General features: G+C 38.1%; 1 protein-coding gene across 1 annotated transcript in view; it reads left to right on the forward strand.

Moving 5' to 3' along the window:
- The window catches only part of TUB (TUB bipartite transcription factor), a 149,608-nt gene extending 135,097 nt beyond the window's left edge, over positions 1-14,511 (forward strand). The window contains exons 9-16 of the mRNA XM_085317085.1: positions 2,387-2,458; positions 3,360-3,481; positions 4,379-4,570; positions 5,163-5,275; positions 6,410-6,524; positions 11,317-11,415; positions 11,822-11,993; positions 13,403-14,511. Coding sequence (XP_085173211.1) covers positions 2,387-2,458; positions 3,360-3,481; positions 4,379-4,570; positions 5,163-5,275; positions 6,410-6,524; positions 11,317-11,415; positions 11,822-11,993; positions 13,403-13,536 — 1,019 coding nt within the window. The 3' untranslated portion in view covers positions 13,537-14,511. The remainder of the gene's footprint in view (positions 1-2,386; positions 2,459-3,359; positions 3,482-4,378; positions 4,571-5,162; positions 5,276-6,409; positions 6,525-11,316; positions 11,416-11,821; positions 11,994-13,402) is intronic.
- The last annotated feature ends 2,580 nt before the right edge of the window (positions 14,512-17,091 follow it).

Below are 17,091 nucleotides of genomic sequence, written 5' to 3' on the forward strand. Positions count from 1 at the left end.
TTTGATGTTTTTTTCAGGTTAATAAAAGTTTTTATTCTCTCTGTTTTTTGGTCTATTGTCAGTGGAAGCAATTTTTATTGCCTTGGTTGTTTAATGTTCTTAAATGTACTATACAACCTATTCTTACCCAGGTCTGAGTAAACTGCTGATCAGAACAGACAGACCAGCTAAAACTGGTCCACTGGTATGCTTCGAATCTATGTGAGGGCTTTTGTTCTAACTGGGAATGCTGGGATTTACTTATTTTTATTAACAGCTTGTGCTCTGTGAGACACAAAGACAAGACTGCAATAGTGGTGTTTCCATAAAGTATTTTTACTCTCATTATATGGTTTGCCCCTTGATGTCAGTGGAGGAGGCTTGGCTGACAGTTTTGAGTATCCCAGGATTCATGGGAACCTTTATGTAGAGTTAGGGCTTTTCATAGGGATTTCCAGTGCTGTTTCACAGCTTACAGCACATCCTTATGGCTGTGTCCCCATTGGTCTAAAGAGCATTTAGAGTTGCATTCACCCATCAATCCTTTCCTTACATGGAATAGGGGCAGAAGGAAAAAAACACATGGGGGAGTGCTAACTGGCCTAATGGGAAAGGCTAGGTTGATTCTCATTAGATGTGCCTAGCCCTGATTTGTTCCCATTCTGCTCTTTAACAGTTACTTGGTGGAGAGAACTTCTGTATATCTCTTAGCAGAGTAGCTCTGCTCTCCAAGGATCACACAGAAAGTCAATTTCTGTTATAAGACAATCCAAAGAGAATATGCCACTTGTAAAGAGGAGGTAGCACTTGCAAGCAAATACAAAATATTTTATTTGATTTCTCCACCTGTCAGAAATGCTGTAGCTAGAATTGTTTTCTTCCTGCAGGAAATACTCATTCTTTTGATTTCAGAAGTTTTAACACTGAATAACTGACATTTAATCTGCACATTTATCAGTTTCCTATATGTCTCTATAAAGACTTGGAATGCAGCAATGTGGTCTTAGTTCTTTGCTACCTGAAGCTACAGCTATTTCAAAAAATTAGGGAAGCAATAGATGTGATTTCTGTGTCCAAGAATAAAACAGGAGCTCTTTGAAGCATTCTTTCCCTCAGGTCTGAAGAGCAGGCTTTTCTAAGAATGGCACAGAATTTTCACCACCAAAAAAATCAGTGGTGAAACTATTTGCACAAATATAGAAATAACTGATTATATCTGTGCAAAATAGCATATGCAAGTACTAGCTTTTCTGTGCAGATGCCAGCTGAGAAGATGGACTGCTTGGATTAACCATGCATATTTGGCTAGGATGTGATTGTCATTATTAGGAAATAATGCTTGTGATTAATAATGAGTGAGTTGTGCAGACTTTGAAAATGTATCTGTTGACCTGTGAACTCAGGCTTCCCTTGCATACCAGATTCTCTTGAAAACTTCATGCTGCCACACTGTGTGGTGTATGTCCAGAGTAGGGAACTGAAAAAGTGGATAATGGGACCATTCATGTTGCACTGCATGAAATACAAACATTGCATATGCTTGTATTTCACCTTTATACTCTCCGTCTTACTACTTTGGTCTTGTTTCATTATCCAGTGTACATCTGATGTCAGAAGTTATTTAAGGGGATATGCATTGAAGTTATTGGAAGCAGCAACAGCATAAAAATACTTAAAGGCTTTTAAATGTCATTTATCATTCAATGACAAAAAATTGAACTGAAGAATATCATTACTGATACTGACTCCAGTATTTATATCTTTGTACATTAGTTTGATTCAGTCTCTGCTTGTTGCAGATCAAGACCATATTCCAAAAAACTAAATTGCGTGTAAGTCTCTATGCATATCCCTGGAAGTACCAGAAGAACAATTTAGAGAGCCTAAGGAAGACAGTGAGCAGCAGCTGCCTAGCCAGTCAAGAGGACACACTGGGCACAAGGATTAGGTGGAATTTAGGCCATCTGAATATGATTCTAGATACTTTTTTTCAATGTTATTGAATAAACATTCGTGTAGAACTTCTTTTCTATCAATTTGTATATCTGCATGTTCAAAATAAGGCCAAAAACTTGCTGTGAAGGGCATGTAGTACATAGAAAGGCTTGTGATGCAACTATTTAGCATGAGTGATGCATTATGAAGCTTCAGTTCTGCAATTCAAGTCTTTTTGACTTAATTCAAAGTACTGAAAAAGAAGATGACAGCAGGTATAAGCAGGTGGAAAGTAAATTAGGTTGTCCAGAGACATGTGATTTCCCTAAGGAATAATTGGAAGTTTTGGCAGCAGCATTGTGGCCCCATCCAGCAATCCCTTAATCTTGTGAGGAGTCCTGTTGACAAGTTAGGCTTGTTTGCACAATTGAGGGTTTGCAGAATCAAGCCCATGGATTTTTTCCTTTCTCAGATCCCCATGCAAAAACATCCTGGTCCACTTCCACCTCCCAATCCAGTCTTGTCGCCCTGGATCATGTTTCTGGTAAGTACAGAAGGAATTGTTAATTATGCCCATCCTGCTTGGCTCCAGAAATCTTTGTATTTCATTTATCCTTCTGCATCTTACTTACCAATAGTGGAAATTCTGGACCAATATTTTTCTTTCCTTGTATCTTTCCTTGAATCTTTCATAGTCTGCCTCTAATATGTGGAGTTCAGACTTTGAACTTAAGTACAGGGTGGCTTCATCTGCGTGATACACYTTGAAAAACTAGGGCTGGCAAATGTCCCACAATTGACACCTTCTGCTGCCAAGTCATCTTTGGTGTTCAGAGTTCTGTTTCCTTTGAAATGTCTGAGGTTTGGGATTCTTGTAAAGTCAAATTTTTAAGTATTCCGTGTCAGTTCCTCTGGCCTGGGCTGATACTCTGATTTTTGCATCAAATAAATATACAAAAGAACATTTCATTGATGCAAATGTTCCTTCTCCCTGTAAGACCTGCTTCTCATGAGAGTGCATAGGATCAGGTAAAAATGTGCTGTAGGAGGTTCATATTTTGATTGTTAAGATTTCCATATAGATGTGATGTGTTGTACACTCAGCTTCAATTTTAGGTTTAAGATTTTGTGTTGTATTAGAAGCACTTGACTAGATAAAGGAGATTTGAATTTTAATTCCTAGCTGAGTATTGTTTGTGTTTTGTTGGGTAACTCAGTGCTCTCTGTAGAATGGAAATCATGATATTTCCTTTCTCATTTGTTAAAATGTTTTAGCTCAGGGCAGGTACTGTCTCAGACATGCACTTATACAGTGCCTCACACAAGGAATTCCTCCCTACACCTTGTCTGACCTGTAAGCCTCAGGGTGCAACAATAAAATAAATGATGTTTTACCTCAAGTATGTATATTAGTATTTCATATAAGTGCATTGCTTTCTCCACAGGCATTTCAAGCAGCATGAATTTTGATGAGGAGGAAGATGAGGAAGATGAAGACAGCTCCAGTTCTTCACAGTTAAACAGTAACACCCGTCCTGGTTCTGCCACGAGCAAGAAATCCAGTAAGGTAAAGGGTCAGTGCCGACAAGTGAGGGTTACTATGTGCTGTTTGATTTCAGAGTGCAGTCAGCATAGGCCTGGCTTTCTTGTTTCATTTTTAATATGCACTATTTCTGAGGTGATTTGCTGTGATAACTCCCAGGGTTCACAGAAGGAAGAATGAAAATAATGACTTGGAGAAAAGAATAGCAAATATTGTCCGAACTTGAATGAAGAGGAAGGTAAACAGTCAATATTTACCTTTCTGCCTCTCGCAGGTGCGCAGAAGGATCTTTGTCTCTATTGCCTTTTTCTGTGCAGTTTACCACCCTGTTTTCATTCCTACTCTTCAAAGATAAAATAAGGCTTTGAGATGTTTAAAATTATAAGCCTCAAACACTAGCTAAACCACTTGATAACGCCCTACTGTTTTCTGTACTGTACCAACTTCTCATTTCTTTTACAGCTTTCTCTGGTTTAATCTATTTCTCTCTAGCCCATTTCTTCCTTTTGTCCACAACCAGCACTGTCCTTCATTGGTATGACTTCTCAAAGGGGAAGTGTGTTGAGATGGGGAGGTGTGGGCCAGAGATTGTTCTGTGCCATTACAATGCTTTAATCGTGCAACTGCCCTRTTCCACTCTGCCAGATGTGTTCTGAGCACTAAGCATCAGCATCCCAGAGATCTGCTCCACAGGCCTTCAGTAGCCAAGAGCCCAAGTGATTGGATGGGGAGAGATCCTTAACTTGAGAAGCTGCTCTGAAGGCCACTGAAGAATTGGAAGAGCAAAGACAATATTTCCTCCCTCTCTCTCTCTTTTTTTTTTAATTTTTTTTAGTGTAGCTATCATCAAATGTCATTCCTTTGTAATTATAACATTGTGTCTTAATGTTGAGGAAATCTGAGTGTTACTTACTGTTCTAGGAAGCAGCCTCAGCCCCAAGTCCTTCCACAAATGAGCCTCTCATAGACGTTGATGACCTGGAGGAATTTGCTGCAAGACCTGCTCCACAGGGTGTCACCGTCAAATGTAGAATCACAAGAGACAAAAAGGGAATGGATCGAGGGATGTACCCTACTTATTACCTCCACTTGGAAAGGGAGCATGGTAAAAAGGTCATAAAATAACTTGAATGGCATACCAGTTGCATCTGAATATAAAAATCATTAAAAGTTTGAAGAAGTCTGACAAGGAAAATACAATCTTATGTTTTATATATATATATTCCCTTTCCCTACACTGTTTCAAAAGCAAAACAATAGCATCACTTTGTTCTAATTCTTTTCTTCAATAGCATCACTTTGTTCTACTTCTTTTCTTCATGTATATCTAATCTTTGGTCTTAAGAGAATCTATGCATGGCAGCTTAACGTGACAGTCAGCAGTTGGGGCTCTTTGCATTCTGCATTTTGAAAAGCCTCTATTTTCAATCCCATTGAAAGAGCCAGTGCAGCTTAGAATTAAACATTTAATGAAATAGTTTGRATTTAATTATTTAAACCATAAATAATAGACTGAATGGTTGAAAAGTCACTTTCCCTTTCTGTTTTTTTTATGTTTTGCTAAGTCCCAGGTGACCTTCTGTGACTTTGGTAATGATGCTGGAAGACAAAAAAATTGCCTGTGGTTTCCTTATATCAAAGCAAAATACAGTGTGTGCTAGCCCTCCTGTTATTCTAGAATATGATGAGTTTTTTCACTGCTTAGGTGTTTCTGTTAGCTGGAAGGAAACGAAAGAAGAGCAAAACCTCTAATTACCTCATCTCCATAGACCCAACTGATCTGTCTCGGGGTGGAGAGAGCTTTATTGGAAAACTGAGGTAAACACTGATACATCTAAGGTGTTTTCTGTTTTTTATTTTTGGATTTTTTTTTACTTAATACAAATTTAATTTAAAATTAAGAAACCTGTAAGTCACTATGACTTATTAATTATAGTCTTGACTATACCATCATGTGGTAATTGTCTGAAAGTTTTCAGCTATCTGAGGCAAGTTTTCAAAATGACTCAAGTACTTAAGAGACAACATCTTATTAAAAGTCGTGAGGATGTATTGCTCTTAGAATGCCCAAAGGCCAGATTATCAAGGGTATACAGGCACCTAAAGATGCAGACAGTCTAATGAGATTTTCAGAGTGCATGAGCAGATTGTGTCTAAGCCCTTTTGATATAAACACTTTTGAAGTTGTATCTCTTAGATACTCTGAAAATCTCTTGTCTTTTGCCTTTTATTAAAGACCCTCATTGCTTACAAGTACTTCAGTTTTTTCAGAACCCCATGCTGCTTTTCTGCTTGTCACCCCACCATGTTTCAGTCTATTGTTCGTATCTACCTGGTATCTCTCAGCGTATGTTTAGATTGCCTATGTTGSAGGAAATGGACCTTACCACCTCTTGCTGTTTGCCTGCGTGGATCTCAGAACTTTGTGCGCTACTGCAGTACAAACAGAAGAAGAAGATAATAGAATATTAATATGCTCAAAGTCATATTTTGCACTCGTTTGTATGATACCCATTTAAATAGTAAAAGTTGACCTTATKTATAACTTTATGAAAATCATTGTCTATAGTCTAACAGAGCTAGTTGTCAAACAGATAAGAGAATAATAAACGTTTTGTTAAAGAATAAACATTCTCTTTAAAAGCCAAACCAAAGCAAAATGGAAAACCTCACCTCAGTGATTATTTATTGCCTTCTTGAATTTACTAGTTTATAAAATGTCATGAGAAATCTTTGGGGTAATTATAGGGACCTTTACTGTACTCCATACTGTACCTTTACATTTTTGTTATGGTGTGTAATCCAGGAGTTGCCATTCAGTTGTGATTTAAGATGACAACTATTTGTACTTGATATTATCTGCCCTGTGTAGGGCTATAATGCAGTAAGGAATAGATGATTCATGGAGTGTTATTGACAAAAGCCAATTTGTTTTTCCTTTTTTTTTGATAGATCAAATCTTATGGGAACCAAGTTTACGGTTTATGACAATGGAGTAAATCCAATGAAAACAACAGCAAGCCTGGAGGCGGATATCCTACGTCAGGAGCTAGCTGCTATTTGTTATGTAAGTACTGCTCACAGGCAAAATATGCAAGAAAGAGCAGTTTAGTTTCTGAAATAGCAAACTGCATTTCCTTCTCACTTATAATTATGTAAATCAGCATTCATCCTTTGACGTAATCAAACACCTGATCTTCACTAGAGAAACCAGGAAGTTCAGCTGAAAGTAGAGGTGAAAAACTGTGTGTGCAGAGCCAGGTTGCCCAGTTCTCACCTTCAGTCAGAAGATGTTGGAGCTTTTACATAATGCTCTGGAAGGGGTAGGACATTTCACAGCCATGCAAGTACCATCTGAGAGAGCCTGTTGACTTGGGAGGAGCAGTTATGCAGATGGAGTTACTGCAAAAAGGTATGATACAATGACATTTTGACATTGTAAGGCAAAATGTAATGACGTTTTGGAGGAGGCCTCTCTGATCTAAAACACAGGTAGCTGGACAGCAATGTCTGCAGCAGTGGCTGGAAGCTTTCAGGCATGAAAACTAAAGCCATCTTTTCCCATGTAAAGTGCTGAAAGCACTGAGGGGCAGCAGTATTAACTGCTAGAGTGTTTTTTTCCTGCTGCTTAGAGTGCTATTGTTGTGTGAATATAGTATAAATGACATATTTCTCCCCATGTTCTGTTACTCAGGCACTTGGCCTCTGGGTTCATACACCCCTACCCTGTTCCCCAAAGCTGTGTGAAGGTTCTGATGTGAAACCTGAGAATCTCAGGAAATCCATCTATCAGGATGAAGTCCATGATCTCATATCAGCTTATAGCTGGACTGAGGTTTCAGTAGGAATGTAGAGCAACTTACATGTTTAATAAAGTTAATTTTACTGGTTTATATAGGAGGGCATTCCCTGGAGCCAAGCAAATAATCTTCTGGGGCAARTGGAAGTACAAGGAAAAAATAAAAGCAGTTTAAGAAAAACAATTAGACATTGAAAAATTTAGGCTTTGTTTGTGCAAGTCAACAACAATGACATTTGAATCATTATCATTACCAAATTAAAAATTCAGTTGCAGTTCAGTGGAGGTAATTGAAGTGTAACCTGAGCACTGGAAAGAACAGAACCATTGTCACTGTTTAGAGAATGTGGCTAAGACTAAGGATGTTTATATATGCCTGTTTTGAGATCAGCAGTTTAAAACTTGCACATWTATATAAAAAAATGACTAATTCCATTGACTTATTTAATATTTATGGAGTAAGGTAGCAGGCTTGCAGGTGTGCTATGGCCATGGGACAAAAGAAAATCTTAATGATACTTCATTAATAGTCAGGCTTTCTAAAGTGAGATTATTGTTCCTGCCTGCAGCAGAACTATAGCAAAGAAGAATGCCATAAAGATCATTCCCCTAATACCTTTGTCCCTAAGAAACCTATTAGTTCTTKCCCTGAGTTTTCTTTTCTGCAACAAAAACGATAATAAACTGTATATTGAAAGTAACTCTGTGCAGCTCAGTGCCTCTCAGCTAATCTGATCAAATACCCATCTGAAGTGTGAGTTGTACCCACTTCTGCTAATGTAATGCACCTGACCTGCTGAATCGTCTTAGCAGGTCTAGTTTATACAAGGAGAAGCTGGCAATGCATGTACTGTTACCTGTGGGTAACTATGTTGAAATCTCTTCTTGTGGAGCTCACCTTAGGGCGTTTTCCAAGCAACATGGAAAAAATTAGTGCAAGATCTGAGCTTCATCAGGTGCTCTTAACTGTTTTTACTCTTCTTCACTGACGGCAGGCTAGCAGATTAATAAACCTGCAGCAGCACCTAATGGCCGATTCGAGAATTGCTGTAGTTTTGTGCATAAACATGAAGGAAAATTTATGAAGAGGCAGGGCATGTCACTGTACCATTTGTGCCAGGGCATTCTGCTACAGGTTCCTTTATATCCATAGAAACTCATGTTTCAGTTTGCATCTGCAAGCATGGAGTTCAGCTGATAATCTGAGGTGTGACTCAGTGTTCTATAAAGCAAAAATAAAACCACGTGTTTCTGTTCAGGTCTAATCACTTCCATTGTGATATAATGTATCAGGTTTTGTGGGTTTAGACTTTCTATGGAATACAGACTATGTTAAGGGCAAGGCACACTGTTCTGTGAATCGAGTCCAAAAAGAGAAGTAGCTGAAGTCAAAGAAAATTTGGAGATAACTAAAACAATCATGAATCTCTTAGAAAGCTGTTGTCAAGCAAGCAGCTGGGCTGTGTGGCACACAGCTTTTATCGTGGCAGCTATTGCCATCCTAGTGAAATGCTTACATAATTTCGTGCAAGTGCATAATGTTTTAAAAGCAAAACTGAGGAGAGGTTTTGTCCTTTTTCAGTCAAGTTTGTTGTAATGCCTTATTACAGGAGCCACTTATTGTCTGAACTGAGGCAAAGAGTACAGCTTCTAAGTAATAGCTGGCCAAGTCTGTAGCTGATCTAAATTATTAGAGCACTGGTCAAGTCAACAGAGCTCTGCCAGCTAAGAACACTAATGCTGAGTTCCTATGTAAATCAAGTCTGTCAGTGGCATTAAAATGATATGAAATCAAAATTTGGTTCATGTTCCCCTAATAATACCATTTGTACTTCTGAATATACACACAGAAAATACTGGAGGGGGAAAATAGAAGAGTAGCACACAGAAGATAAAGACACTGATGATAAGGACACAAGATAACGGGAATTAGTTTTATTTGGATGCAGATGTATTGGAAAGGTCTGCTCTTAAGTAAAGTTCCTCTTCTGTCCCTACTGTTTTACTTACGTATTCTGTATTTATAGATTTTTTTTTCCTTTGATTTTAGCAAGTAGGTGGCATTTGATGTAATAAGACATGGAAGTATTGTGCAACTGAAAACCATTCCCTTCCGTTCCCATATCATTTGGCATATCAGAAGTATTGATTTTAGTGTTTTCTGAGTAAATCCAAAGAATATGGTGCTGTTGTGTTAAAGGGATAATATTGCTTGTTGGGAAGGATGTGATTCACCACTGCTATTTAATTTTACACTAAACAATGTCTTCAACCAGTCAGCATCCAAATTAATTGTATATAGCGTAACTGCAGCTTAATGAGAAGAGCTTTTAAGCTGTTGCAGAGGAGACCAAAATTGACAGTAGTTAGTGGAAAATGAGCATAAGCATGAATCTTTTCTTAGAAATGGTCTTTTGCTGTGCTCAGTCTCACCTGCTTATAAAATCCACTAGCAGTCATTTCAGTTYGACTCTTGACATGATGGAGAACCAAGTAGCTGCTTCCAGCTGAACTGATGACATTGATTTAGTCTTCCAAAGGCCTTGATGTAAGTGCTTCAGAAAAGAGGTAGAACGTTTTGTGTATAAACATAGCTGGACTACTTCAAGAGTTTTCAGCAAAATAACTCATAGCAATGTATCTTGCATGCATGAAAATCTTGGGTAAGTTGTGTAAAATCTCCAGATGGTTTGCTGAAACAGCCAAAGTAATTTCAAAGATCTGACAGATGGCAAAACTTTTTCTGCATGAGTAAACTTTAGGCATGTATTTTCAGATGTTTCCAGTGAGTAAAAAACACTCACTGGATATGTGGATTTTTGCATGCAGAAATAGAGATATTGTACAAAATGCTGTGTTCCATAAAATCAGGGTGTTTTAAATAAATGCATAAAAGGAGAGAAGTGTCACTTCTGAAAGTACCAGTGGTAGAGCTGCATCGAGTGGAGCCTGGGTGTGACCAGTTCTTAGCATCTGGTGGTACTCTGCTGGGAGTAGCATCAATGGGAATTTTCTTCCTGAGATTCCATAGCATGTGCCCCAGCCTTTCACTTGGAAAAGGCAGAGGGAAGAAAATGTATGCAGCCAAAAATCAAAAAAAAGAGCCATAAAACATAAGGGATGAATTTTCAGAGGTGKTGCTGTTCACCTCTCTTTTATATACTAGAATTAATGCTAAAATATATGATCAGATTTTACTGAGTGAATTGGAAAATATCACACTTTTTTTTCTCTTGAGATCAAAGAAGATGACTTTCTGAAATACATAGCCCCAGATCAGTCAGTGAAAAAATTGCCTCGTGAAAAAAAAAAAAAAAAAAAAAAAGACTTCAGGTGAATTTGGATTTTAGTGTTTGTTTTTTGAGAGCATAGCACAATGCTGGATGGTTTTGTGAAAACCTGGCTAGAAAGGCACCAGATCATGTTTAATAGAAGAATTTATATTTTCCATGGATATGTTGTTGGTGCCTATGTTATTTCTCTGCTGTCTCTGCCTTTATAGCWCAGAAAATTTGCATTCATGCTAGTATGTTTGTTTTATACCGTCCTCATCTCTAAGCCTAATGTATCTGAAGACTGAAAACCACAGCACTGCTAACAGATGCTCTTATTGGCAGCTTCTGCTCATCTGCTTTTGTGCTGGCTATGGAATAAATGGAGATGGTCGCATATATTTAATTTTGTTTCTCATCAAAATATGTGACTAAGTTTTATGGTATTTAACTTACAACTACTTTATTTTGGGACCTAGCAGTAGCCAGGCAATCTGGTTATATATCCTTTTTTAACAAGGAGGTTTTTTTTYCTTTTTTTTTAATTGTGTTAAGGTAACTGGCAGCCAGTTATAGGAATGTTTGTGGAAACACTCTCTAAATTCCATTTTTCCAGTTGGAGCTTCTAAGACAAAGCTAGAATGTTTGGCAGTGAAAGTGGGAGTTTTGAGATGTTTTCTGAGTTGACTAATAAGTAGCTTTCCTGGACTGCCAATGCATCTCTTTTGCTGAAGTAGTTAACTCAAAGAAGAACAGAACATGATGAATTCTTTTCTAAACACTTTTAGGAAACAAATGTCTTGGGGTTTAAAGGACCTCGCAAAATGAGTGTGATCATACCAGGAATGAATATGGACCATGAAAGAGTTTCCATCAGACCACGGAATGTAAGGCATACCATCAGTCAATAATAATAACAACTTGAATTATTTTTCAGTTAGAGTTGTTTTGCATCTCTGAAGCTTTAGAGGTTAAAAAAAATCAATCTGTGTTTGAACAGTTGTAGAATGATGGGATATGTGACTATTTCTCTGACTCACAGCAGCAGTACAAATAATAGTATATTTTGATAACAAAGGATACAGCTAAGCTTTTCTAAGCTGTGGAAAGGATTCAAATGCACGGTCTCATTGAGATACCTCAGAGTTCTCTGTTTCATTCGATGATGCTGTGCTGAGGATTGAGGGGGACAATTAGTCTTTAGGCTGTGATTTTTATTAACATGTTTATTGTGTAAATGTAGTTTTTGCCTTGTGAAAGTGTTGAACTGAAGTGTAYATCTGGTGTGTGCAGGAACATGAGACACTTCTTGCAAGATGGCAGAACAAAAATACAGAGAGTGTCATTGAACTGCATAACAAAACTCCAGTCTGGAATGACGACACCCAGTCCTATGTTTTAAATTTCCATGGTCGAGTCACGCAGGCCTCAGTGAAAAACTTCCAAATTATTCATGATAATGACCGTAAGTATAGCTCCATGAATGAAATACGTGGAAATAGTACTGTATATGCAGTCTGACAGTGATTCTGCYGATATTGGTGTTACTTGAATGAATTTAGTTGGGTCCAACTCACTGCTCTGTGCCTTGTGTGGCCTTACAGTTGTGCAAACTGGGTGCTTAAAAACTTCTGCCTGATACTTACTAGAAGTGATTGTGCTATGTGCTACCTTAGTTTTCTCCCTTTGCTGCCCAGATTGTGAACCGAGCAGCAGTCTAGACTTCTTTCTGCTCTGAGCTACATTACCAACTTCTAGTCAGCAGGACTGTGGGGCAGTATCACTCCTCTCTGGCACTCGTAGCACATGAGTCCTTCTGCGGTTGGTTGTTTGCTATGGTCCCCGTATACTGTCCACCTGAAGCTGGTGGGCTCAGACTGGTCCTGTTGTGCATCCCCTCTGCCATTACTACTCTTTGTTGCACTAGGCCTGCGGTACTCAACCAGAAAGTGTTGGAATACCCCTCACATCACCACTAGGACCTTGCCTGTATGCTGCTTTTCTTAAGCCACCTATGGCCTCCTAGTTTTCAGGCTAAGGTACAATTGTTAGAGTGGGGGAAAGACTGATTTCACACCACTTTGCACTTATTTTAGGCAGGCATAAATAGACACTAGTTGTTGAACCACACTGGGTTAGACTAGTGCGATGTTTAGACAACAAGGGAGTCCTGGAAACCTCGGTAAGAATGACTGCGCCAGTCTCTGAGAGCTAGACTGAGTTTGAAACATGGATGTATACATTTGCTGCATTTTCTAAAGGAAAATAATTAGGCTAGCTCCAGGATTGAAACGACGTGTTTCAGGCTGTGAATGAGGCTAAGATTTCCTCTTGCTGACAAAAGAAGTACCAAAAAGAAAAAAGCTGAGGAAAAACTGCTGAATCTCGTATAACTGAGACATGCTTAGACCTAGATCGCAATCATACATTCTCTCCTTCCCCCTTATCCTTACTTATCCACTTGCCTAAAGTAACTGGAAATTGAGTYAGTCTGTTCTTGGAATGTATGAAATTCAGCATTTGGTTTATGTAACAACATTGCATATTTTATACAGAAGCAGTTTTTTCTGTTTCATTATGAAACTTTATGCCTATAAAAGCAAAGAACATTTTTCTATCTGTGCATTTTTTTTAAAAAAAAGACAGTACAAGTTTTGCAATCCTTAATTGCTCAGCTATTCCTCCCTCAAGATATCCTTGCATGTCTCTCTGATGTCAGCACATCTACTGCCACGACTATGTATGACTGATGTATGAATGTGTTTTGCTGTGAGTTGTTCTGCTGGGCCAGGCGAGCATGTTGAATACGTGCTTATTTCGCAGGGACTGTGAACCAAAATAACTCTCTGTCACTTTTTATGACCTTTCTTGCAGCTGACTATATTGTGATGCAGTTTGGCCGTGTGGCTGAGGATGTGTTCACCATGGACTACAACTATCCAATGTGTGCACTACAAGCCTTTGCTATTGCCCTTTCAAGTTTTGACAGCAAACTGGCTTGTGAGTAAAGGGGTGTGGGAGAGCATCCTCTCAGAGGAAGCAGTTCGCTATACAATTCCCAATTCTTGCTGGTGTCACTGATGGTCCGTACTAAACAGGCCAGGGAAAATGCAGTTCTGGAGGACCACTATATTGCTGGGGAGAAAATAAAATGAATCTTTTTACAATTCAGGACATTCAGGAAATAATGCTTTCCTTTTTTTCTGTCATACTTTTCTGAAAAGTGGCATCAAGTTTGTGTAAATAGAAGTCCTATTTCATGTTCTTGATTATGTTATGGAGATGTGCCATGATGTACTGTACCGTGGCTCTAGTAGCACCTTTATAATGGTGTGTCTTTTTTAAATACAGAAAGCACGCTTTCAAAAAATTTCTTTTTACATTTAAGAATTATTCTGAGGCTGCAATCATACCTCAAGGTTGCATTCCTGCATTGGATAATCTGAGCTTCACATCATCCAACATAAAAGAAAGATCACAACAAAGATGCACTTTTTTGAATTTGCAAGGATCTCGTGTAGCATAAAGCCAAGTCTGAGGGTTGAAACCTGTGCTGGACTGAACTTGATGCATTGCTATTGTATATGTAGAAGGGCATGGTGAATTTTAATTGTAGTAGGAGGAAATGGAAAAGTAGAAAGCACAAAATAATGTTGCACAAGTCACTTGAATTCTGAGTTGTCATTATGTTTTAACATCTACATGCTTTTTAATTTGTTTAAAATGAAAATATATTGGGAATACAGCAAAGGAAAAGGAAAACTCTGTAGATGCCAAGAAAGCATATCTTATGTTGAATTTGGCATGTTGCTTGTTAGGAACTTACATCTTTGTATTGCTGTGGTAATTCAAACACATATTTTGTATGARGTGATATGAACAGTTGGCTCTCTGCACAGAATCTTATTTTAAGCAGGCTGTGTAAACTCGAAGAAGGTAAATGGAAATATTTTATTAAATTTGTCTGGCCTTTTGCAGTTTTACAGTTTGTTTATTGCATCTTCTTTGAACTTTCAACAACAACCACTTTTCATATTTATTTACCATTGTAGGAATGCTTGAAATCGATTGAAACTGTGTATGTCATTCTGTAATATAATGTAGCGGCAGCTACTGAGCTAAATCCTTCTAGGCAAATCTAGTGTATGTTGCATACAAATGAGATATTGGCAGACTTAAAATAGTRTTTTATTTTGTTTCTTTTTTTTCTGATTTGTCTGGAATATATAAACAAATACCATTTCAAAACATAAGCGAAGAGCAAGCCATTCTCTTCTCTTCTGAATATCTCGAAAGCCAAGAACTGCAACTGAAAGTGCAGCTTAAAACACCTTTAAAAATAATGAATCTTTCTATATTGTTCTTTACAGTATTATCCCAGATGGCACACAGAGTAATAGAATTTATATGTAGTTCACCAGAAGGGTATTGAAATGTGAGTGGAGTGAAAAAGTAATTGTGTTTTATTCTGTGTGTATTCWTATCCCCCTTTTTATAGCCTCTTGTATTGCACAACCAAAGATTATATAAGGAGAAAATGAAATCAAATCTGCATTGTCTCATAGCTTTCAGTCGCTTTTTGACTGTAGGGGACAGGCCATAAGGACAGGTTGTGCCATTTGGATTGTGTAATTTCAACTAATAAAAGAAATAATGCAGTCTTCTGTCATTTGCCATCAGGTCTCCTTCCAAGGATACAGGCAAGGAAATTTCAGGGGACTAATATGCTTGCCATTAGATTATTGTTGTTCACAGCTTTATTTSAAAGTCTGTTTTTTCAGATGGAGGTGGAAATAAATAATTGTCAGGGTTTTTTAAAATCATTTATGGGGAAAAAGTCTACTAGCTTTGAACTATTTTCTTGATAGACTCAGCCTGTCAAATGTGATCTTTAAATAACAGGARACTCTTTTTTTCTTGAATCTTTTTTGCAAGAAGCACTTTCATGTAACTATATAAACTGGAAAGTCACCTTTCTTTGAGATAAATGAGCAGTCAGATTCTTCAGTGAATGATCAAAATGATGAGTCAGGAGCTGCAACCTGTTAGGTAGCGCTTCATATGTGAATGCTTTGTTTTCCCCTGTAATTGGTGTTTTGCACTGCCTCACATCCCCATCCATGATCATCTCACTTTGGATTTTAACACAAAGGTAGCTCTTAAGCCTTCGGTTACCTGTCAGAAATCTTTAAGCACTAGTGCTAGTGATAATCAGAATTTTTGTTTAGCCTGTTGCAAAAATGGGAATTCCCATTGCTAGTATTTAGGTGTCATTTGGATTTCAGGTATGCTGCAGCAAAGGAATGGTTGAATCTGTGTGGCTTTAATTCTGTGGATCAGCAGTAGTAGACTTCTTTATAACCAAAAAAGTGGGCCCTAACAATATTCTGCCTTTCTCTGCACATAAAACTGTGTCAAAAGTGCAAGCTGTGTGTTGCCAATATGCAGTCTGTTGGCTTTAGTAGTGAAGTTGGTTTAGAAAGATTTATTTTTAACCTGGATCATAACAATAACCTGACCTGCATTTTGGCCCCACAAGGAACTGGCACGAAATGGAAGCTCACTTGTAATGGACCTCTGCCCAAGAGTGAGAATGAGGAGCTGGGGAAAGGCAGAGAGCTAAACTTCTTGGGACGGTTTTGCTGCTAGTATGTTGTGTAGCTTCGCTCTTACTGCATGTTTCTTCCAAGCCAGTTTTTTTAACCTGTAAGCGTGCCAGGAGGAAAGCAGTGGCTCAAATTATCATCATCCTAACGGCATCTGTCAGCCACAACAGCCACAACAAGAGAAATTCCCCACTGTAAATTCAGGTCACTAGAGGAGGATGTTAACTTGGGACTAATAGGAAAGAGGAGCTCTCATGAAATCTGGTGTCAGTTACAGTGGTACTTGTGTTGAGGGTCCCTTGCCAAAACCCTAATTCCTCACTGTTTTTGAGCTAAGGTATGTGTTCTTTTGATTCACCTGTCATCTACTCTAAAAAGCAGTTGCTTTTAATTTAGACTGGCATTTGTATAATTTGAAAGGGATACTTTCTGGTGATGGGCAGCATTACAATGTAAAGTGATGTTACTAGTTTTTCAGCAGCTCTCCACATTTTGTTTTTTGACTAGTTGATGAATTTGCAGATTCTGTCTGAACATACTTGCAGGGTCTATCTGAGCATATCTGAGATTACACAGTTCTCATGAAATTAGATTTTCCTGCACACCAGCAGTATACTCTTGGCACCAGTATGTATTTTCACAGATACATACATACTGAAATAACCTAGGAGTAGTTAGTGGCACAGCCATATCAGTAGTAGCTTCTGGAGTGGCTGCATGTCAGTGTGCAACAGGAAGTAGACCTTGTCCACTCAGTGTGACAAATATAAATGGTAGCAAGCCATACATTTCCTTCATGTAGTTCCAGTGAGTACTTGGAATACAGTAGATTTCATATTATGTAAAATCTCAGTATTGATTTTTTTTTGCATTAACTGTTGATTTTGGCAGAGTGTTGTAAACAAATTCCTTGCCCAAATTGCTTTTAGGCAAATACTGCATGCTTTAATGAGAGTT

Source organism: Rhea americana, unplaced genomic scaffold, assembly GCF_003343005.1.
Source record: "Rhea americana isolate MKP2758 unplaced genomic scaffold, rheAme1 scaffold_49, whole genome shotgun sequence".
Taxonomy (NCBI): Eukaryota; Metazoa; Chordata; class Aves; order Rheiformes; family Rheidae; genus Rhea; species Rhea americana.